The 23,602-nt window shown below is 41.1% G+C and overlaps 1 protein-coding gene and 1 long non-coding RNA gene across 5 annotated transcripts in view; one reads left to right on the forward strand and one right to left on the reverse strand.

The window, feature by feature from the left end:
- Nucleotides 1-14,127, reverse strand: part of LOC118582288 — a 110,154-nt gene extending 96,027 nt beyond the window's left edge. For 2 of the 3 annotated variants that reach the window (XR_004944753.1, XR_004944755.1), the window contains exons 1-3: nt 13,919-14,127; nt 8,877-9,019; nt 5,590-5,768 (exon numbers count right to left, since the gene is read on the reverse strand). This is a non-coding gene — a long non-coding RNA (uncharacterized LOC118582288). Of the gene's footprint in view, nt 1-5,589; nt 5,798-8,876; nt 9,020-13,918 lie in introns of all 3 variants that reach the window. The other variant, XR_004944754.1, reaches the window with a different exon arrangement.
- Nucleotides 14,118-20,906, forward strand: Kcna4 (potassium voltage-gated channel subfamily A member 4). 2 transcript variants are annotated; one of them, XM_036185024.1, is made up of 2 exons: nt 14,118-14,635; nt 17,712-20,906. In XM_036185024.1, the coding sequence occupies exon 2, from the start codon at nt 18,473-18,475 to the stop codon at nt 20,435-20,437; it is 1,965 nt and encodes a 654-aa protein (XP_036040917.1). In that variant the 5' UTR covers nt 14,118-14,635; nt 17,712-18,472; the 3' UTR covers nt 20,438-20,906. The 2 variants fall into 2 exon arrangements, with proteins under 2 accessions (XP_036040917.1, XP_036040918.1); XM_036185025.1 differs by lacking the exon at nt 14,118-14,635 and adding an exon at nt 14,858-14,998.
- Nucleotides 20,907-23,602: the final 2,696 nt, after the last annotated feature.

Here is a 23,602-nt window from a genome sequence, read left to right on the forward strand (position 1 = left end):
GTGTGTGTGTGTGTGTGTGTGTGTGTGTGTGTGTGTATGTGTGTATTTTGGAGAGAGGGTGGGTAGGTATGTGCATGTGGGTGAAAGTGTCAAAGTTAAGAGGTGAAGGGTACCTTTACATCCTTCCTTGGATATGCTTGTGGAGGCCCAAGGAAGAAGTCACATGTCCCTTACTTACTCCCTTCATATTTCACTGTGTTCTTACCTTGTCTACAGATGCCATTTTCAAATTTATTGGAAAGCACAGGATTTCTATTCTGACAGATTTAGAAATAAATTACTATTTACAAATATTAAATATTTCAAAAATTCTCATAAATTAAAGAAATAAAATTACTAAGATTGTTAGTATGTTAAAATTTAAAGTTATCCTTAGAGAGTCCAACTCACATATAGATTTAGGGAAATACTTGGCAAATAAGATTTTAAAGTTTTAATTTGATAGGAACAGCTGTCTTCTCTGACTTGCATTAAATACAACACTAATATATCTTTATTATTTTTGCAATGTGTTTTTGTAAATGTATATAGGTTTACTGGTAAATATGGTAATATTTCATCTTAATGTTGAAGATATAAAAATTATACATTATATTTAAAATTTGAACCATTATTTCAAAATACTTATTTCATAAGAAGTTATATTCCATAGTAGGCTAACTAAAAGGCAATTTCTAAGATCTTTAGGAGGCAAACCTTAGACTGATATTAAATAGTCATTTATTAGATATAGATTAGATTCAAGTAACAGAATATTGAAGTATTATTTTTGTATTGTAGTTTTACATTTATATACTTTTGCTTTTTACCCTCATGTGCAGACTATATATATGTTTGGGTCTTAAAGTAATTACTTTCATTGTTGTGACCAAATACCTGATGGATATTTAATAAAAGGTTTATTTTAACCCACAGTTTGAGGGTACAGTCAGCACAGCCAGAAAGATATGTTGTCAGGGTGACTCTCAGCAGCAACATGATGCTCATACCTGAACAGATCAGTTCTCTCTCAGCTGTAGATCCCAGAACATGGATTGTGATGCCATATTCAGGGTGGGTATTGTCTCTATGGAAAGACACTTACAGGTACAGCTGGAGAGGCGTTTCACTGATTCCATAATCTAAATAGGTTGACAATAATATATAACCATCTTAGCTTATTAGTGAATGTGTTCATTTTTGCTGGTTTGAGGAAATATGTTCTCTGGAAAGTAAATAACAAATTTGTTGCATAAGAATTTCATCTATCATGGATAATGCTCATTAAAGTTAAGTACTTTAATGTCAAATACTATATCACTCTATAGCTAGAATTTAGACTTGTCCTATGTTAAAGTGATGTCATTTTTAGATTATTGACTTTGTCTTAGGGTTATTTTTATGATGAATTTATTATCACTTAGGATATAGAGGCAAGCATGACTGTGCACAGTATCACCAAGAGTATCTATCTACACACTAGCTGGAAAGCTTCAGTGCCCTTAAACAAGGGGGCTATATAACAGAAAATTTCTGAATTGTACAATGCATCAAACTAGTTGCATTGAGTTTAGCAGCTGACTCTTTCCTGTAGACTTCTATGTGAGTATTTGTCTTTGTCATCCTCAGCATCCACCTTTTATATGGAACTCTGAATCAATACTATCTGTTATGACCTTTCGTGTGTGTGTGTGTGTGTGTGTGTGTGTGTGTGTGTGTGTGTGTGTAGGATTTGTGTAAGTGTGCATTCATGTGTCTGTAAGTACAGATGTACACATACTACAGAATGTGTAGTGAGGTCAGAGGTCAACTTTAAGTGTCAGGCCTCAGCTTACACCTTTCTTAAAATACAAGGTCTTTACTCTTGTTCACTGTGGTATATTCTAGGCTATCTGGCCCTGGGATTCTCTTGTCCCAGTTTTATAACTCCTTACAAAAGTGTTCTGGGGTTACAAACATGCACTACCACATCTGGCTTTTTTATGTGGGTTTGAGGACATGAATCCAGATAGTCAAGTTTGCACAGAAAGAGCATTATCCACAGAGCCATCCTCCAGCCCTTCTGTGACCTTTCAACAGATGGCTCTGTGGTGGGTATTGTGTTCCCAACAATATTGTGCACCCTAATAATTTTATCTGGGATCAGAGAACAGACAGCCACTAGAACAGAGCCAGAAATGGTGGCTAGAAAATGGGTCAGAGCAAGCTATAGCAGAAGTTGGGTGGTGGTGGTACACACCTTTAATCCCAGCACTTGGGAGGCAGAGCCAGGTGGACCTCTGTGTGTTCAAGGCCACTTTAGAAACAGCTAAGCATGGTGACCCACGCCTTTAATCCCAGAAACCCAACCTTTAATCCCAGGGAGTGGGGGCAGAAAGAGAAAGGTATATAAGGCATGAGGACCAGGAACTAACTGAGTAAAGCATGTAGTTAGTTAAGCATTTGGTTAGTTAAGCATTCAGGCTTTGGAGCAACACAGTTCAGCTGAGATTCATGTGAGGAGGACTCAGAAACTTCCAGCCTGAGGAAACAGGATCACCTTAGGAACTAGCAAGGTGAGATAGCCGTGACTTGTTCTGCTTCTCTGATCTTCCAGCATTCATCCCAATAACCTGCCTCAGGTTTGACTTCATTAATAAGAACTTTTAAGTTCATGCTACATCTAGCGACCAACGTTCGTGGTACAAATTCACGAAAAAGCCTCTTGCCTGTGGCCTTGTGCTATACTTGGCCAGTTGTGGTGGAACCCTGGTTGGATTTACTGAAGAAGGCAGAGGCAGGAGGATCCTGAGTTTGAGGCCAGCCTAGGAGGTTTGCTAGGGAGAAGCTAAGGCCGGCTGGGGACTAGCTACAAACGGTGGCAGTGGGACCATGGAGGCAGTGACTGCTGCTCTGAGTCACAGGCTGCTTCTCATTGTGTTGATGACTGCAATGATGCTGCTACCTGGGATGAAGAGTTTACTGCTGCTTGTTCAGAGAAGAATTGCCAGGACCATCGTGTTACAAGAAAACATCACCAAAGGTCAGTCTGGAAAAGTTTGGCAAGACAAATGGTGGGGAGAAATTGCTGAGAAATTGCTCTTCTAGGGAAGAATGCTCATGATTCCAAGAGACAGACATTTATTTATCAGACTGTGATTACTCCAAACCACAGAGGAGGCAAAAAAAAAAAAAAAAAAAAAAAGTCTTCAGAGAACCATGACCATACCTAACAGTGACTTTGAAATCTTCAAAAGGATGATGGGACCCTACAAAGATGAATTCACATGGACTATGGTAAAGCCATTAACACCATGGAAAGATCGACTTTGGACTACAAACTGCTCAGGACAATTTCGAGATGACTGGCTGAGATGATACAGCCTGACAGACTACTTGAACAAGCCCTGCACTTTATCATTATGCAGCGGCTGGACAAATGATACAGGACTTGACAATTAACCCCAAAATTTTCTTTTCATGGCTCAATGAATTTTAAAGAAATAATGACAACAAAAATCATTCAGAATATCTTTAACCATTCTTCACCCAACTGAGGAACCCAAACACCCAGCCTATACTTGCATATTCTAAGTTAGGATTCGTTCCCATACTTTCCCAGTTTATAACCATAGTGAGATCCTTATCACCTTCTATATAAACTTAGGTCCCTCACCATTTCTTTGAGACTTTCATTATTCATTAATGAATATTCTATATATAATTTAAATAAAATAATTTCAATTGTCACATACATTTGTTTCTCATGTTTTCTTTTTTCTGTGATCCAATTTTCTTTTTTTATTTTTTTTTACTTTTTCTTTATTAAGAATTTTTTTGTTTATTTTACCTACCAACCAACCACAGATCCTCCTCTCTTCCCTCCTCCCACTCCCCCAGTCTTACCCCCAACCTTTCTTTCAGTTCTCATAGATTTCTTATAAAAGAGCTAAAACAATCTGTTTTGAAATTTCAGTTATTTACTGAGACAGGATCTCACTTGTTGCAGTGCTGGTCCTATACTCACCATGTTACTCAGACTAGCTCCAAACTCATGCACGATCCATCTATCTCAGCCTTCCAAGCACTGATAAACCAGTTTAGAGACATCATGACTATACCTGGCTCTGTCTATCATCCTCCTTTATTAGTATTGAGCACTACTTTTGAAAAATGTAAGAAATTTATGTTGTTTTAATTTGTGGTTTTGGTCTCACAAGTGATGAGATTTTGGAATTTTATAGTTTGTTTTTGCTCTGTTAAGCTGTATTTCACCAGAAAGGGCATGAAAGGGTCACACTATTCTTTCCACACATTAGGTTAAACAGAGGAAGTATCCAGCAAGTTAAACTATAGTAAGTGTATGACTGTATTTTTCTTGAAGTCTAAAACCAGAGCCAAAGTCTTTTACTTAATGGATGGGTATTTTCTTGAATAGGAAAATTAATTGCATTGTTAAATAGAAGCACTGTGGCTTTATTGAACAAGTCTGAAGTACATGGCCAGACCACTAGCTGTACATGCATTAGTAATGACAGAAGACCATATAAACAAGAGCATCCTTGAAAAGCACACTGAACATTTTGTTTGGGTTCAGTGGTTCTCAACTTGGGGGGTCGAATGACCCTTTCACAGAGGTCACCTAAGACCATCTGCATATCACATTTACATTTTACATTATTTACATTATGATTCATAACAGTAGCAATGGAATAAGTTTATGGTTGGATGTCAGTACAACGTGAGGAACTGTATTAAAGGGTTTCAGCATTAGGAAGGTTGAGAACCACTGTGATAAGTCATTCAGTATTATCAAAAATCATGCTCAATCCGGTGTAAGTTGGCACTAAGTCTTGCTCACTTACTATCATCTGATTGCCCTGTAAAGGCTGGTGTGACACTATAGCTAAGAATTTCTTATTCTCTTACATTTCTAAGTCTTTTAATGCAAACACTTCAGCTTCCTCACAGATGCAACCACATTTATGTAGCATATTCCCAGGGCACAATTGACATCATATGTCTAGTTTTTTTCTTTTATACTTTTTCACTGTCGGTGAATGTGAACAAATAAAACACTGAGCACTTAAGTTATTACTTTGAAGAGTGGCCCTTGCATTGTTGACAATATAATCTAAAATAATGATTGGCATTCTCTGCCTCCCTCTCAGAAATGATTCCCTCGGAACTTTTAATAATGTATAAGGATATGCACCAGTGACGGGCTTCTAACATAAAAGCCATAGTTCAATAATGTCTTTTAAAGTAACATTAATTTTGAGCCAGTCAATTTTATCACACTGTTATTTAAATGATCTGCCTTAAATAGTCTGAATTTAGTATACTCAGTAAGAAACTGCAAAAATACCATGTCTAAAAACAAACAAACAAACAAAAAACTCACTGTTGCTTGGCATACTGCATGAACAATTCCCATCTGCAAATGGTTATTTATTGCTTAGTTATTTTTAGATAATTTTTTGGATGCATCTCTCACAGTAGCCTCTGGGCACACTCTCAGGGTTTAATAATTAGCTTTCTCAGTATAGATTACACACAACATGGAAGACATAAACACAGGATGCCTCCACACACGTCAGTGCAGAGTCACGCACAAATAAACAGGTGTACCTTTCATCCAGAGTTGAGCAACCCATGGGGTGATGGGTCAATTCCTTAAAGTAGAAGAATCTGTGTTCTTGTCAGTAACAAAGGGCCCACTTCTTCATGCAGGTTTGTTTCTGGACTGTGCCTTGTGTCTATAACTTTAATGAGGCCACAATATTTATGCTCTGAACTGGAATTATTAGCTGTGGGAACAGTTGAAAAAGACAAAGCCCTGCAAAATTTCAGTGTAAGATTGTAAACCACACACCCATGTGGAATGTGGAAACACTTTCAAGTGTGCTGAGTATTACACTCTGGGGATGTACAAGCCTCAAGCATCTTTCAAGTTGTTTTTGATTGATGGTTGTTTGTTTGAGGACATGTTGTCACTATGTAACCTGGGCTGTCTCCAATCTCCTGGTGCTCTTCCTGTCTCAACCTCCTCAGTGCTTGAATTACAGATATATACCACTGTCACTTTTCTCTCTGTTGCTATGATGAAATACTGAACAAAAGAGGTAGGAAAAGACAGGCGTTATTCATTCTGCTGGTTTAGTCCATCATGGAGGGAATCTAAGACAGGAACTCAAGACAAGAACCTGTAGCAGAAGACGGGGGAGGAATGCTGCTCACTGGATCACTCACTCTGGTTTGCCCAGCTACATTTCGTATACAGCCAGGCCAGTCTTCCTAGGGATGACACTGGCAACAGTGGGTTGGACTGTCCTGCATCAATTAGCAAATAAGAAAATGCATCATGGGACTGGAGAGAAGGCTTAGAGGTTAAGGACACTGGCTTCTCTTCCAAGTATGTGATGTCAACAAGATTAAAGTGTCAGTATACACACAGGAAACTTTCTATTGTACTTAAAAATACCTTTAATACTTATTCTTTAGTTATTGTGAATTTTATGCAGTGTTGGCACATATTTAGAAAATGCCAAACCAACAGCTGTAAGTCAGAATTTAAAAAAAAAAAAAGTATACCAAACAATAAAACAAATGTAGTCATGGTATCAGCCAGATATATCAGTATCCAATAGCACTGTACAAAAGAAAAATCATAAATCATTAAGTATATTTTTATTTTTCTTAACTTTAACATTAAAACAACACTATAAAATCTAAAAGAATAGTTTAGTGTCTATAAACTGTCCTATCAGAATCAGTATATCTCAGTTTGATGCTTTGGGTTATGATGAAGTATGATTTATACATTTTGATATTTTTCATTCATTAGCTTATGATAAATAGTAAAATGGACATTTTAGGACTTTTGGTCAACTTTAATTCCAGAATGGTATCCCAAATGTATTATGAATTATTCTCATTATTTCAGTCTTGTGCCTTTATTACTGATCAAAAGAAACCCTTCACTTAAACTGAATTATATTAAAAATGAACATGAAAAAATTAAAAGTACCTATAGCCCTACATGTCATATATGAGACGTTACAGTATTTTTCATCATTTTCTTTCAATCTTGTCTGATAATAAATTTTGGGTCCTTAAAAGAAAAAAAAAAAGAACACTGGCTTCTCATTCAGAGGACCCAGGTTCAAGTCCCAGCATCCACATGGCAGCTCACAACTGTCTGTAACTGCATTATAGAAGCTCTGGCTCCATCACACAGATATACCTGTAGGCAAAACACTAATGCACGAAAATAATAATAATAAATTATTAAAAATAAAATGCCTCAGGTCAGTCTGATGTAGGCAATTCCTCAATTTTAGGTCCATTTTCCCAAGTGACTTCAGTTGGTAGCTGAAGCTAGTTACGATTGCCACCAGGCCTGTCCCAAGATCTTGAAAAAAATCAATGTACTAGACTTAGGGTGGCCTCTCATGTTGGTTAATCATAATTTCAATTTGACTGGATTTAGATTCAGCATGGAAACATACCTCTTGGTATGTCTGTGGGTTTTAACTGAAGAAAAAACACCCTTCTACTTGCTGGGATCTTGGACTGAGTGGAAAGGAGAAAGTGAACGGAGTCTCCATACCCATCCCGCTGCTTTCTGACTGAGGATACAATGTGCCCACCTGCCTTGTGGTTCTGCCTCTATGTCTTCCTTGACTGTGCCCTCAAACTGTGAAGCAAAAGCAATCCTTTTTTCCTTGAGTTACATTGGTAAGATATTCTATCAAAGCATGGAGAAAACTAACCAGAGTATTTCTGTTGAGAAAACATCATCCCATCTATATCCCTGAATGAGTGACTCTCCCTAGGGTATAGGTGACTTGACTGTAATCTGAGATTTGAGTTACCTAGTGCAAAAAGATGCTAATTAGATTCTTCTCTTCAAGTAGACTATTCAATGCTTATGTAACAAGGGGCTAACTCAGCTGCATAGACCGCATGCACAGAAACAATGAAAGACAGATTCAGTGGAAAGGAAAGAGGATGGGCAGGAAGAGAGACAATAGAAACATAAAGAGACAGAGTAAGGGAGAAGAGAAAGAAAGGGGGATATGGGAAGGAGAAATATAAAGAGGATTCCCTTCCTAATACCTTATTATTAATTTTACCGAATCTTGGTCTTCAGCCCTTTTCTGGACTAATGCAAGATCTGCTTCTGCCTCCATCATTGCTCTCCTGCACGTGAGCTAGCTTGAACCACATTATCTCTTCACTTCTAGAAGAACCACTAATGAAACAGAAGTTGTAACTGAACATAACGTATTCTGTCACAGTTGGGACAAGGATTAATTACCTCATTTGTTAACTGAGAATCCTGGAGCTATCAGTCTTGGCCAACTCCTATACAAGGGCTCAGATGTGGGTCAATGGGCTCTGTACTTCTCTAGGTCTTTCCTTATAATCAATCTCTTGGCCTTTTCCAAGTACTTAGAATAATGACAACCACTTGTGGTGGCACATGGCTGTAGGATTTGCTGAAGGAGGCAGAGGTAGAAGGATCATGAGTTCTAGGCCAGCCTGGCCTACATGTTAGCAGCCAGGAAACAGAACATGGATATTCTTAGGCTATAGAACAGTGATGTTCTATAAGAACTGGTGATGCCTGTCCTCAGAAGCTGAATGCCAACTAAAATCAAAACAGTGGAAGTAGGGAGAGTCCAACTTTCAACAGAAGGAGACCCAGCCTAATATCAGTGACCATATTTAAAGGATCCTTAAGAGAGTTTGGAATTCATTTTTCACAAACTCTATACTGTACTCTAAGATTTTTAAAATTGCAAAGGCCCACATGTAGGTGTCTGTGAAAAACTCTTTGATATAAACTATGAGTATTTGCCCTAGGGGTATGGTGGTAGTAGTGTCTATAAAACTGATATACTATCTCTTACCTCATCTTGCCTCAGTCCATCCCTGACTCAAGTTTGTTTCTGCTTGAGACATGATAATTAAGCCAGAGCAGGGTGATTTTTTTCCTCCACCAACATCTGCTTCATCTTCAACAAGTCTCACCACTGCCCTATTTCCTAATCACCTAAAAAGAAAACAGAACAAGGAGATAAAAAGGATGATTCAATTTTACCCTTTTACAGTATCTTTAGCAGAGTGGATTTCAACTGCAGTAGTGCATAACTGTTAATGTGGATGGCATTAGAGAATGAGATACTTGAACTCATTGGGCTATCTTCTGAATAGCTTATGATTAGAAATCTATGCCTGCTTTGATTTAAGGTTCTGCCTGTTTCATTTCATCTACTTGACTTCTAAGATACATTCATAGGTGGAGGAGAGAGGTGTCATCACTGGCAGGAGATACTGTAAGTCATTCCATTTAGTCACTATGAAGTTGATAACTTGGTATTGAGCAGGGATATGCACTCTACATGTACGCTATGTGTGGAGTTAAAAAGGGTCAGGAATCCCATCCTGCAATGCTTTCTCATAGTCCTTAGTTTGAGTATGGTGTACTGTGGTGGTTTGAATAATGATGCCCCCTAGAAGATCGTATGTTTGGATAATTGGTTGCCAGTCGATGGCACTGTTTGGGATGGATTAGGAGGAGTGGCCTTGTTGGAGGAGATGTGTCACCAAGGGTGGAGTTCGAGGGTTTAAAAGCCCATGGCATTCACAGTTACCTCTCTCTGCCTTGTGATTGGAGACTAGATGTAAGCTCTCAGCTACTGCTTCTGCATCTGCTTGTCTGCTGCCATGCTCCCTGCCATGATGGCCATAGACTCACCATCTGCAACTGCAAGCCCCAGAACTCTTTCTTCCGTAAATTGCCTTGGTTATATAGTCTCTTCACAGCAATAGAACAGTAACTAAGCCCAAACCAATTTCACTCTATCACCACTGTGTCTAAAAATACTTTGGAGGAGAAGAAACTTATTTCCTCATGCTATATGCTCTTCTGATGTTTGCTTATTCTCTCACACATCATTCTTCTCTGATGAGCCTCTGGTATGAAGCCAATTATGCCCAAGAACCTTTCCCTGTAATCTCCACTGGGCATCTATTCTCTCTGTCTCTTGTGTGACTTCCATCAGCTTTACTGCATTAGTAGGTTGATTCTTGTCTCTCACCTATGGATGGCCAGCTTTCACCCATGGCAGGTGGCAATGCCTTCTCTATGCTGCCTGGCAAGTGCTGTGATCAAGATCACTGAGTTGAGTGGTCTCTCTTTCTCTACTGTGGTCTGAATACTTGTGTCCATCTCAGATTCTAAAATTGGGGCTCTAATCCCCGATGGAATGATATTAGGAGATGATTGTACCATTATTCCAGGAAATCTCTTGAGAATCCATTAGTGCCCTTATAAAAGAAGCCATGTAGAGCTAGCTTACCATCTCTACCATGTGGGGACTTAGCTAGAAGGAGCCTTTGTGAACCTTGAGATGGGTATTTAGCAAATATAGATATTGCCAACATCATGTTCTTGGGTTTCTTAGCCTGCAGTATTGTGAGAAATAAATTTTGTTGTTTGTAAGTCACTAAGTCTACAGTATTTTGCTACAGAAACTTAAATGGACTGTAGTCAGAAAAAAATGTGCCTTTCTGCAATCTTAAGACCTGAGTAGCATGTAAGATATGATAGAATGGGAAGTGAGGGTGAGGAACCATTGGAAAGCCCAACTATGAGCAACATATAGCTCAGTGGCTCATTAGGATTGAGAGCAGTGGTCTGTCCAGAGGATCTTTACCCATGAATCTGGAGGAGGTGGCATGAAAACAAGTTCCCTGATTCTATCTCTGCTCTACATCATTTCAGAACTTTAAAACTGGAGATCTGAGGATCTGGAATTAGAAGGTATAAAAGTAGTGATCTCCAGTTTGTGTTTACTCAGCATACCTAATGGACTTCCTTCAGTGATGGAAAGCTCTTTCCTGATCCACAGCCTGGGCCAGATACAGTGTCCATTTCTGAAGACACAAAGAATTCTCAAGAAGCGTCACAGGCTTGTTGAAGAGGCGGTGAGCACTAAATTGAACATCACTGTTCAGTTTGGACCAGGACACACTAGTCATGGAGAACAGAAGAATAATTGTGCCACGAATAGGAGGCTTCAAAGCCAAGGATAAATTATTTGAGGTAATAGATAAGTGTGGTGTGGAGGTGGGGAAGCTTCTAGAGTTTTGACTAGGTGATGATTATGAAAGGCAAGAAAACTTTTCTAAAGAAAAGAGAGTTTTAGGACTTAGTCAAAGCAGTGATTTTAATCAGTCATAAAAAAAGTATAGGAAAATAGAAATCTTTCTGCTCATTATGTGTGTTTCTAAAGAGTCCCTAAGAGTATGAGAGAGAAAAATGTAATGATTGTTATTTTATAAAAAAAAAAAAATTACTTAAGTGGGCAAAGTGGAGTGTATGTGTGTGAATTCCTGTGTCTGCACGTGTGTGTGTGTGTGTGTGTGTGTGTGTGTGTGTGTGTGTGTGTGTGTATCTGTGTCTGCTAGAATGGGGGCAGAGGGCCAAGAGAGGGACATCTCATCTTCACAGATAGTCTCATCTTAACCCAACAGTCCCACCTGCCAGTGCTCCCTACCTCACCACCTGGAACCAATTATTGTCCACAACAGCTACTCTAACTCTCAAAAGTCTTTAGACTTTCTCTTTTCCTTGGAAGTCCTTGCTGGTTTCCTTTAGAATGGATGTTGTTAGGTTCTTTGTACCCCAGACACAGCATTTTCATATCTGCATCACAGCATGAGTTGTCTTGCTTCATCACCAGCCTGTGAATCTGTGACAGCTATTAGCTTACATGGGTATGTGGGCATAGACTGTGCAGCACTGCTGTCACTGAGTATAGACTCCGCCCACACTGCAAAGTCACACATATAAGGCCTAGTTCTGCTACTATGTCAAAAGTTAGACAGCTTTAGCCAAGTTATATAACCCATGTAACTCTCAATTTCCTGATACAATAGTACCTGTCATACAAGGTGTTTAGTCATGATTCTGCAACAAGACAATGTACATGCAATGATGAGCTGGTCACTCAGTGACTATTACATGTCATGATCAAGTATTCAATAAATACTCATTCAATACCCAAGGTGAATACCTTCATTAGAATGGCTTTTATTTAGCTGTGCTATTGCTACAGTTTAGTAGTTGCTCCTCCTGACAGCTAAGAAATACAGATGTTTATAAAGATTTCAAGCATTTAAATGTTCAAAATTCTCTGGTCCATAATAAGAACAAATGGCCAATGACATATAGAAGCATAATTCACCAAATTTCCATGTGATCCAATTAAAATATCTAAGCCTCAATAGAACCTTTATCTTTAGTACATTATTCAATCTTGTCTTTCACTTCCCTGGAAGCATTCCATAGCTGCTGTGGATTGATCTCACAAATTGCTTAAAACTGGTCCCATGTTCTTATACTGTACCCTCAGCCCTGATTCTATCTTCCCAAGAAATGTCCTTCTGATGGTGCAACACTAAGTTTGTCATCTGTTTCTGGCACCCTGTGAGACTGCACAGTGACCTAGCCTGTTTTGGAAGTGAACATGATTGCTTTCAGTTTGGAGAAATCAGCCCTTCTGTTTGCTGGAATGAACTCCAATACAGAACAAGTTAGAACATCCAGGTTCTCCAGAGCTGCCTGGGGGTACTTGTCTCTGCTCCTCACCTACAATCAAAGTAGAGGGGGTGGGTAGAGGGTGTTCCCAGGTAAATTTATTCTTGCCAAAATCTCAAGGGGCATTGACTGGGAGAAGTTAGAGAAACCAGACCCTGTACTAGTTTTTTATTTGTTTGTTTTTTTCCCTCTCACTAATTCCAATTCAGGGCACCCCTGCCCCCCCCCTGCATTATTTAAAAAATTAAACAAGTAAAGCAGTCTTCCAGGTGTCTTTCTCTGCATCAGCAGCGACGAGGTAAGTGCAGTGCACACAGCATATCTATAATTCAGCTCAGGAATATTTCCCTTAATAATTAATTGGGAATCACAAAAGAAGGAAGCCCAATAGGGTGCATGAACAAAGCTGCCTGCAAGTATGGCAATCCAGGTGCCAACTGAGCAACCCAGGTCGGATCTGCTCCTGTGGTTGAAGCTGGGTACCATAGTGCTTTCTGGATCCATCAGGGTTGCTGAGGAAGATGCCTTGAGACCTGAACCTGACCTCACTCTCCGCCCCCCTCTGAGCTAACCTTTCTTTTCGGGGGGGGGGGGTATTCAAAATTTCACAACCACATTTCTATGTCCCAGAGACATTTCACAGACTAACCACCTAGGAAACCTTCTGAAGTTCATTTGGGGTGTGGTTGCCGTTTTGGGGACACACTTTCCTGAGCGAGGGGCCTGGTAATGTGGAATACTTTAAAAAAAAAAAAAAAATAGGTGGATGGCGGTAAAGAAAGGGACAGAAATATAAAGTCTCCCCAACGCCCCCGCATGGAGCCTCTGGTTAAGACTCAGATATTTCCGCAGCAGCACTTTCACAGAGGGGTTACCTCAGCCTTCCAAAGTCTCCAGCCTAGGCCATTTTGCAGTTTGCTCAAAACCCTCCAACCGCCCTCCTGTTGCGATGTATGCTTCTGGTGCAAAGTAACCTTCACCCAGGGTCACTTTCCAGATTGGACCCCTCACGCTCTAATACACGGTCTTAAACATGGGTAAAGTTGATCTCCCTCTGAGCCTGGGAGGCCCAACCTAGGAGCTGAGGCTGCAGGCTCTGGTGTTCTAGGAAGACCGAAACTATGGCTGGAGTGCACTCATAGAGGGAAACAGGGGCTCCTGGACCTGCAGTCTCGCCAGAGATGCACCTGAGCCCTACTCCTGCACATTCTGGGAGAAAACAGAGGACCAGTGCCAGGGGAGACGAAGAAAGATCAGGGCAGGGAGGGAAGCCTCCCCAAGCTACCCACCCCATTTTTTGGACTGCATTTCCCATCGAAGTCCCTCTCCCAGTCTCTCTAGTGGCACCTGTGCTGTGGCGTGGACTTCTATTCCAGCTCCTGCGGGACACATCTGTCTCCAGGATTTGCTCCTCGCTTGGGGGTGATAGTCAAGTGCTCCCGGGATGGTTTCCAGAAGCTAAGCATTCGTGGGGGCTGGGCCGACGGGTGGGGTCGCAGCGTCGTGACTGTGCCCGCCCAGCCACGCGGGGAGGCGCCCCGGGTGACAGCCCCAAAGGCCACACCCTCGGCCCGGTCTGGCCCCGCCCCCGCCCGTGCGCGCTGGCAGCCAGGGGAGGCGTGTGCTGCTCCTGCAGCCAGCTAGAGAGCGAGCCTGGGATGAATACTGGAGAAGGAATCCAGGCTTAACAAGTGATCGCTGCTGTCTAGGATTTTGAGTCTTTTTCGGGGGAACCTTGACTTCCGTTCCCAGCCCAGGTCTGCTGTGCCGAACTCCAGAGGAACCAAGAATCTCCGGGGTCTACCTTGGGGCGTCCCTAATCCCTACCCTTGGGCTCCAGTAACGAGGACTCTGTGACACCCCCTACCCCCTACCCCGGCCAAGGCGACAGAACTTGTTCCGTGGATATTTGGGAGCCTCCACCTGCCAAATCCGAGTGATTTCTTGTACTGCGCCCCCACCCCTCATGATTCTGCCCCTCCTCCAGCTGTTGCAGCTTAAGGGGGGAAAACAAATCACCGGGGGATTTTTCTCTATTTTTATATTTCTCACTTGCTGGGAACGGTAAGTATGATACCTTTCTTATCTTTCCTCCACCCTACTCTTTTGGCTGTTGAGAAACTGTGGACATTTGAGGAATAAATAATATCGAGAATGTGACAGAAGGACATGAATGGAAGGCGGTTAAAAATAAACCAGGAGGTGGGAGAAGGGAGGTGCAGATGCAACGCGGCGCTCTGGGGGCAACCCAGGGGATGGGGCGATTGCGCCCCGCTTAATGTGCCTGAGCGGGAACCCAGGTCTAGAGGCCAGGGCGCAATTAAAGATGTCGTTCCCCAATGAGGTGGGGTTTAGATTCAGCATCGTTTTCGTTTTGCCTGATCCCAGCCGCACCGTTCCTCTCCTTTGCGAACAGCTGATGAGCGGGTCTGTATTGCTGGCTCTCCCAACATTAGGATGGCATGCATTTTCAGAGTGTTTGAGCAGTCCTCAGGGACTGGATAAATGGTGTGCAATGAAGTACGTGTTTCTTATGGTGTTGGCTTGTCTGATTCTATCACCTTTTTAGTTGTTAATTTTGTCCCCTTTCTTTCTGCTCTTCTCTCAGATTTGGTTCAGGTACCACCCTACCACAGTTGCAGAAATTAGCATCTAGAAAGGAAAACAGCCTTGCTGTTGTTGGATAAGAGGAGCAGAGGGATGCTTGGCTGGTGTTTGGGAGTATAGAGACAGGAATAGGTACCTTGCCAAATCCTATTAGTTTAATGGTGTTAAGAAAGGAGGAGGAAAACCCCTGCAAAGGTCCCTTGCACAAAGTATGCTTGATTCTCCTAAGAGGAATACCTGGAGAAAGAGAGATTTTAAACCAATTGGGTTTGTTGGAAAAATGGTTTGATGGGCTTATCCTTTCTTTCCTTCTTTCTTCCTTTCTCTCTCTCTCTTTCTTTCTTTCTTTCCTCCATCTCCCCTTTCCTCATCCCTCTCTCCTCTCCCTCCCTCTCTTCTCCTTTTCTTTCCTTCTGTCTCTTTAGGATAGTGAGGTAACTAGGAGCCAATTAAAAGGAACACAGTTTGCTTTTTGAGTGTGGAAGAGTGACCTTAGGAAAACAGTAATTAACAAGCCTAAATAAATACATGAATAAGGAAGCTTTTGCTGTAAGGCAGAAAGAAGGTGGTTCTAGAGCTAATGGAGTTAATAGTGAGCTAGAAGACCCTCTAATCCACGACTTTTCGGGGAGTTGCTTGGGTGGGATGGGGATCTGTACATTTGTAAATATACAGGCATGTCAGTTACTCAGGACTTACTTTAGTGATATCTATGCAAACTGTGGGTGTTGAGAAGTTGAACAAATTCTCAGGCTATTTGGACTGTGCCAATCTTAAGGATGTTGGCTGACATGCCACAGTGAACATACGTAGTCATAGGACAGTTTTGTAAGTAAAGTCTTGGAGACCTCTCCATGGTAAACATTTCTGAATGTAAGCTGATGTGATGAGTCAGACAGAGGAGGAGATGTCACCAGGGATAACTTCTGAGGTGTATTTCCTGGATTTTTGTTTTCTAATCAAGTGTGTGTGTGTGTGTGTGTGTGTGTGTGTGTGTGTGTGTGTGTGTGTTTGTGATATCTTCTGTTTGCCATTTTCCTGCTTGTCATTTAAGTTATGGGACTGATACCAACAGCAAAGAGCAGCAGGTGCTCAAGGGTAGAAGCCTGTTAATGGCTTCACAAAGCCATTGCTCTCATGCTGCCCAAGTGTTTCCCATAATAGATGCTAGAGGATGCCCTGAATTCTACCTGTTATCATCTTCCCAATTCTTTGGGTCACTTTCTGTATTCTTAGAAGTCTTCTTGGAAGAAGCAGGAGGAGACTGGAGTTAGGGGCAGAAGATTTCTGAACTTCTGGCTGGGGAGATGAATTTAATGGACTTAGGAGAGCAAAGTAAGAAAAGAGGGCCAGGAGGTAATGGCAGGACAGGTTGGGGTCTGCCAAAAATTGTGGGGTGAACTGGAGAATGAGAGAGAAGGATAAGATTAAAAGGTGGGTAGAGTGTATACTCCGAGGGCAACATCCACACATTCCAGAGGAGTGGAGCAGGTGAACATGGAGGTTTCAAGGAGAGGGGATGGTTACTAAGAGATGTGGGAACTAGGATTTGCTTTGAGGCTGTGGGTGGTAGAGAGTGTTCAGGAAGCTGGAGTAGAGGAAAAAACAACAAGGGCATGTTTCATGGGATCAGAGAATGCCAGATTCAGATTCTCACAGGCACTGGTGAGTGTCGTAGTACCCTGGTGCTCAAGTTCCATCCTTCTCCACTTTAGACCATGGCAAAGATTGTGAATTTTGAGAGTGGGTGGATAGGTGACAGCATAGTTTAATGCTGTGTTATCCATAACTGTCATATTCATTATCATCCATTATGTGCAAGATAGTGTGCCATCTGATAGCATCCATGATCTCAGTTGGTCCTTACAAAGGTGTTTGTGTGGGGGGAGGGGATGGACTATGTTGTTTACACTTCATAGATGAAGTAATAGATGTTCATTTAAGAAGTTTCGGCTTAAACTGAAGAAAACTGTTTTTTTGGTTTTTTTTTTTTACTTCTTTAATTCTGAGTAAAGTTAAGAAGAAAATGGAAGGGTTCTGAATTTAGCAACATTTTATGAGTGAAAATTTTAAAGAGAATTTCTTGAGATAAATGAATAATGAAAACAGCCACAGCATTGCTAGTGTGAATTAAAACCTGGCATTGATGAAGGGGCAGAGGAAAGCAAGACCCATGTGGGTTGAGGATGGACAGAAGCAAAATAGATGAGCTGCCACACACAGACACATAGACACACACACAGACACACAGAAACAGACACACACACACACACACACACACACACACACACACACACACACTAGACACACACTGGACTGAGATGAACTAATAACCAAAGAAGAAAGCAAGATGGATGTTGAGTGGGAGAGATTTTAGCATCCTGTCCTGTGCTCTTGAAGAGTTATGGTCTCCTGGTGTGTCTCGTGATTTGCTTGAGGACAAGAGAAGTGTATGTGGATTAAAGGGCTGTTTTCTCTCTATGGTTTGATTCTTTTTATTTTTCTCCTGTGCTTGTTTCCCATCCCTCCTCAGGTGAAGTGATTCTCTGAATGAGTCTAGCCAAAGGATGTTCTTCATTTCCTGATTTCTATGGAGACCTCAGAGTTGGGTTTGCCTCTGCTGGAACCTCATCTTCCACCCTCTCTGCCTTCCATGGTCTTTGCTTATTTCTACAACTTGACATTGTCTGTGGGTCCATGAAGCCTTTAATGATCTTAGAAATCATCCTCATAGACTGAGCAGCAATGGTTGGACATATTTTAAGCCACATCTTAACATGGGTCAAGCCATCGCTAGAAGGCAAGTGCTAAGACTAAAGACATATTTACATTTTATTTAAATTGGATGGACTGGGCTTTGGACAATTTCCATGCAGAAAAATATATTTCATTTTCTAGGCACAACGTCTGGCTGTCAGATACTTGCTGCCTTTGAGTCTTGTAGCGTCATCACCAACCGCATCCCAGACATACTTCCAGATTTGAACATCTACCCCAAAACACGTAGGTGTTTGGGAGACCGCAACATTTCATGACTTATGTTTGAGGAGCACTAGGCTGTTGTCTAGACTAGCCAAGCTCTGGAAAGCAACGCTGAATCTCTGAGAAGAGGGAGCATGGGGTGTGCTGATTTAAAAACAGAAAATGCAAAGTTGGACTGAAAATATCCTAAGTCTTCCAGGCAATCTGCTTAAGGCTTCCAAACTTACCTTAATTTGGTAAGAAAATAAGCTGACCTATTTTTCTTTCTTCTTCTCTTACAACTGGAACCAGCCATTTCCCAAAACCACCACCATGGAGGTTGCAATGGTGAGTGCAGAGAGCTCAGGGTGCAACAGTCATATGCCTTATGGTTATGCAGCCCAGGCCCGGGCCCGAGAGCGGGAGAGACTTGCTCACTCCAGGGCAGCTGCAGCTGCTGCTGTGGCAGCTGCCACGGCTGCTGTTGAAGGCACTGGGGGTTCTGGTGGAGGCCCCCATCATCACCACCAGACGCGAGGGTCCTATTCCTCCCATGATCCTCAAGGTAGCCGAGGGAGTCGGAGGCGTCGTCGTCAGCGAACTGAAAAGAAGAAGCTCCACCATCGGCAGAGCAGTTTTCCTCATTGCTCAGACTTGATGCCCAGCGGCTCTGAAGAGAAGATCTTGAGGGAGCTGAGTGAGGAAGAGGAAGATGAGGAGGAGGAAGAAGAGGAGGAAGAGGAGGGAAGGTTTTACTATAGTGAAGATGACCATGGGGATGGGTGTTCATACACAGACCTGCTGCCACAGGATGATGGGGGTGGTGGTGGCTACAGTTCAGTCCGCTACAGCGATTGCTGTGAACGTGTGGTGATAAATGTGTCCGGTCTACGCTTTGAAACCCAAATGAAAACTTTGGCCCAGTTTCCAGAAACTCTGTTGGGAGACCCTGAGAAGAGGACTCAGTACTTCGACCCTTTGCGCAATGAGTATTTTTTTGATAGGAACCGACCCAGCTTTGATGCCATTTTATATTATTACCAGTCAGGAGGCCGCCTGAAGAGGCCAGTCAATGTCCCCTTTGATATCTTTACTGAGGAGGTGAAGTTCTATCAGTTGGGAGAGGAAGCCCTGCTCAAGTTCCGCGAGGATGAGGGCTTTGTGAGAGAAGAGGAGGACAGGGCTCTGCCAGAGAATGAATTTAAAAAACAGATTTGGCTTCTCTTTGAATATCCAGAGAGTTCTAGCCCTGCCAGGGGCATAGCCATTGTATCTGTCCTGGTCATCTTAATCTCTATTGTCATATTTTGCCTGGAAACCTTGCCTGAGTTCAGAGACGATAGAGATCTCATCATGGCCCTGAGTGCAGGTGGGCACAGCAGATTATTGAATGACACATCGGCATCCCACCTGGAGAACTCAGGGCACACAATATTCAATGACCCTTTCTTCATCGTGGAGACAGTGTGTATTGTGTGGTTTTCCTTTGAGTTTGTGGTTCGATGCTTTGCTTGCCCCAGCCAAGCTCTGTTCTTCAAAAACATCATGAACATCATTGATATTGTCTCCATTTTGCCTTACTTCATCACTCTGGGCACTGATCTGGCCCAGCAGCAAGGAGGTGGCAATGGCCAGCAGCAGCAGGCCATGTCCTTTGCCATCCTCAGGATCATTCGTCTGGTTCGAGTATTCCGGATCTTCAAACTCTCCAGACACTCAAAAGGCCTGCAGATCCTGGGCCACACCCTTAGAGCCAGCATGCGGGAACTGGGCCTCCTTATCTTTTTCCTCTTCATCGGGGTCATTCTCTTTTCCAGTGCTGTATATTTTGCAGAGGCAGATGAACCCACTACCCACTTCCAAAGCATCCCGGATGCGTTTTGGTGGGCTGTGGTAACCATGACAACTGTGGGCTACGGGGACATGAAGCCCATCACAGTGGGAGGAAAGATTGTGGGGTCCCTGTGTGCCATTGCGGGTGTCTTAACCATTGCTTTGCCTGTGCCGGTGATTGTGTCTAACTTTAACTATTTCTACCACAGAGAGACTGAAAATGAGGAGCAGACCCAGCTGACACAAAATGCAGTTAGTTGTCCATACCTCCCGTCTAATTTGCTCAAGAAATTTCGGAGCTCCACTTCTTCTTCTCTGGGGGACAAGTCAGAGTATCTAGAGATGGAAGAAGGGGTTAAGGAATCTCTCTGTGGAAAGGAAGAGAAGTGTCAGGGAAAGGGGGATGATAGTGAGACAGATAAAAACAATTGTTCTAATGCAAAGGCTGTGGAGACCGATGTGTGAATCGCTTTCTCCACCTGCCGCCGCCCCCCATCTCCAAATATATTCATGCATAGAGAGTGCAGTTATGAAAATGAAATATGCAAATGATTGCAATGCATACAGTAGTACACTGTTTAATGGTAATACATGGCATAATTGTGACTAAATTTGTATTGCATATCAAATAAATGATACATCTTGGAGAAGAGGGAGGCTTAAATAGAGCAGATCTATCTTTATATTTTTTAATAGAATGCAAGAATTTTGCACATAACGGGAAAAATGTTAATAGTAAAGATGGTCCTGAGGAGAGTGAGTGTGTGTGTATGTGTGAGCGTATGTGCACATGGGTATGTAAGAAAATTGTCAACATTGTTGGGAATTGTGCTGTGATGGGAAAAGTTGGCATTCTGAAGTATTTACTATGTAAGAACTAATGAATTTGAGAAGTCTTTTATCAGTGTTTTAATAATATCTCCTATGTCTTTGATTCCGTAGTTGTTTTTTTAGAAATTGTAAGAATTACTGTGTAGAAAAAAGAGAAAGTAAATTATTTAATAGAATATAGGTCACAATTTAATCTTGGATTTAATTAAAGTTTATTTTTAACTGGAAATTAACTTTTGAAAAGGCTGCAGGGGCCTTTAGAAATTGATTATATTTTATTATTAATTTTGTGAAGGTATAATAGCAAATACCTAACATTCTGGAGGAAATGTACCAAGTTTTGTTCACAGGTCATGAGACTGGAATTTTTTTCTTTTGCACTACTTTCTATGCTGAAGACTGAGAGAGACTTCATACTGTGAATGTTTACTAAAATACTGATCAGTTCAATGACAATCATTGGAAGAATGCTTTCTTAGTCTTATTTTATTGTTCTTTTCCTTTCGTGAGACTAATGACTACACAGATAAGAGCACATGATTCCTGTTTTAAAATCTGAACAACTGATCTACAAAGGGACTATGAAGTAAAATTCAGCAGCTGAATCTTTTGAAATTGGTTTGTTACAATGATGCTTCAGAAACCATACTATTTTAAATACTCTTATGCCTTTTAAGTCCAGAATAATTTAACCAAAGTTATTGCATGCACAGAAAGAATTCTTGAAGAAATAAGGCACCCAGCAGCTACAGCAATTATGGCTTAAGGTCTTTTTTATTAAATATGCACCAAAATGCTAGACTTTAGTCCATTTTGTGTATGTGTGTATGTGTGCAGCTACAAAAACAAACAAAAACAAAACCACAAAATTTGGGGATTCACCTCAAACGCTAAAGCACTCTGCTAAAACTGAGCTAGATAGGAATGGTTTTAGAACATTTGGTTTCCTTATTGGCATTGTAATCAGTATCATGTTTATCACAGGGGGTTTCTGAGGACTACACTTTCTTTAACTCACAACAGGTATTCTTGAATTTGAGGTAGCAGGAAGTGATGAGCCTTGTACCACTGTATCACCATGAAATACAGCTCAGAAAAACACAGAGGAGGCCTTACTCTCATATATATATATATATATATATATATATATATATATATATATATATATATATTCCAAACAAAACAAAACAAAATAAAATCTTCTTAAAAAGTGGTTGTCCTGAGCATTGTGGGATAATACTGTGTCTGCTATTTCAGCCTGTAACAAACTTGACAAATGTGAATAAACCCCAATAAACCAAAAAAAGAAACACCCTACACCACCCTTATAATTGGTTTTCTCAAATACTTTTGGCCCCCAAAATACATTCTACCTCTCCTTTAATGGTGTTTGAAGTGAAAAGAGTTCTAGTCAATCAATGCCTCTCTTCCTGTCTTTTCTCTACACTCATAGGGAAACATTTTGCTAGAACTCTGTCTGGAGAAGGAAAGGCAGCAAGCAGTGGAGATGATTGAATGACATGCTGGCATCTTGTGATCAGGAGTCCAAAGATGACATTCTAATACATTGTACAGATGTTCTAATACAATGACGTTCTAACACATTGCATTGGAGCAAAATATAATAGCCTTTGACAGGCATGGTCATAATCCCTTGGCAAAAGTCACTTAAACATAGACTTTTTTTTTTTTTTTTTTTTTTTTTTTTTTTTTTGTAATGAGTAGAAAAGCATATTAAGTCCCAGGATTTGGGAAAGCAAAGAAAAGCTTGAAAGCTCTGAAATGTTGAGTTTAATGTAAGTGCTTGATATGATTTCTAAATTATTCAACAGTTCTCTAGCATGGGGCATTCATTGAGTATTTTGTAGAAGTAACAGTAATGCTTTGTTTGTGATAAGGAGGGAAATGTTCTGAATTTCTTTGTTTCTTTGGCATTTCCTTTCTAAATCAGAAAAGTTATATTAAGTTTATTTGATGATATGGATTATATTGATAATTCTGAGACTTCATAAGCTACAGATAATTAAGAATCCTGGGGCTTCCTTTATCTCACAGAGGTTTTTTTTTTTCTTTTTTCCCTTTCTTTCTTTCTTTTCTTTCTTTCTTTTTTTTTTTTTTTTAGGGAAAGTGATGGAACTGTTAGTCTTGTGCTTTCAAACCAAATATTAGATCTTCATTCAAAGTGTTTTCCTCCATGCAATATGCATTTATCTTAGGGTGCATGGATTAATTTTACCTTGAGAGGAAAGCTTTAGGCCCCTTTGCCTTGAGGGTGGGCATTTCTGCACGTGGCACTTCTTCATGTGGAAGTTGACTGTTCAGTTCATCTGTGAACTGCAGCGATTCCAAGGTTCAAGCTATGCAAAGTGCTTTAGGACCTTTGTGAAGATTTTCTACAAGGAATAATGCTGCTGTGTAAACAGATTTAGGAAACTGTATTTTCTTAGATGCCACCATACAGGTTTGAAATATGTACAGGTTTACCATACAGGGCAGAAAAACAGGAGCAATTCCATTCAAGATCATTATGCTTGGGATCAGAAGTCCTCTCCAGATGACATTATCCAGATCACACTATCTGAATGTCATCTTAATCAGGATCCTTTCACAGGTGGATGCACTGTTATTTCTTGCAAATTCTTGAAAAGGAATCAGTGATACCTAATGGTTATGAGAAGGAAAGGAAGAGCAGATATTCTTTTCATTTCTGTGGAAGAGAGATGGTGCCAGAGGAGTGATGGTTGGTCCAGGAAAATCACGAGAGCTGTGCACAGACTGTGTCATTTGATTCTTAAGCTT

This window comes from Onychomys torridus, chromosome 4 (assembly GCF_903995425.1).
Source record: "Onychomys torridus chromosome 4, mOncTor1.1, whole genome shotgun sequence".
Classification (NCBI taxonomy): Eukaryota; Metazoa; Chordata; class Mammalia; order Rodentia; family Cricetidae; genus Onychomys; species Onychomys torridus.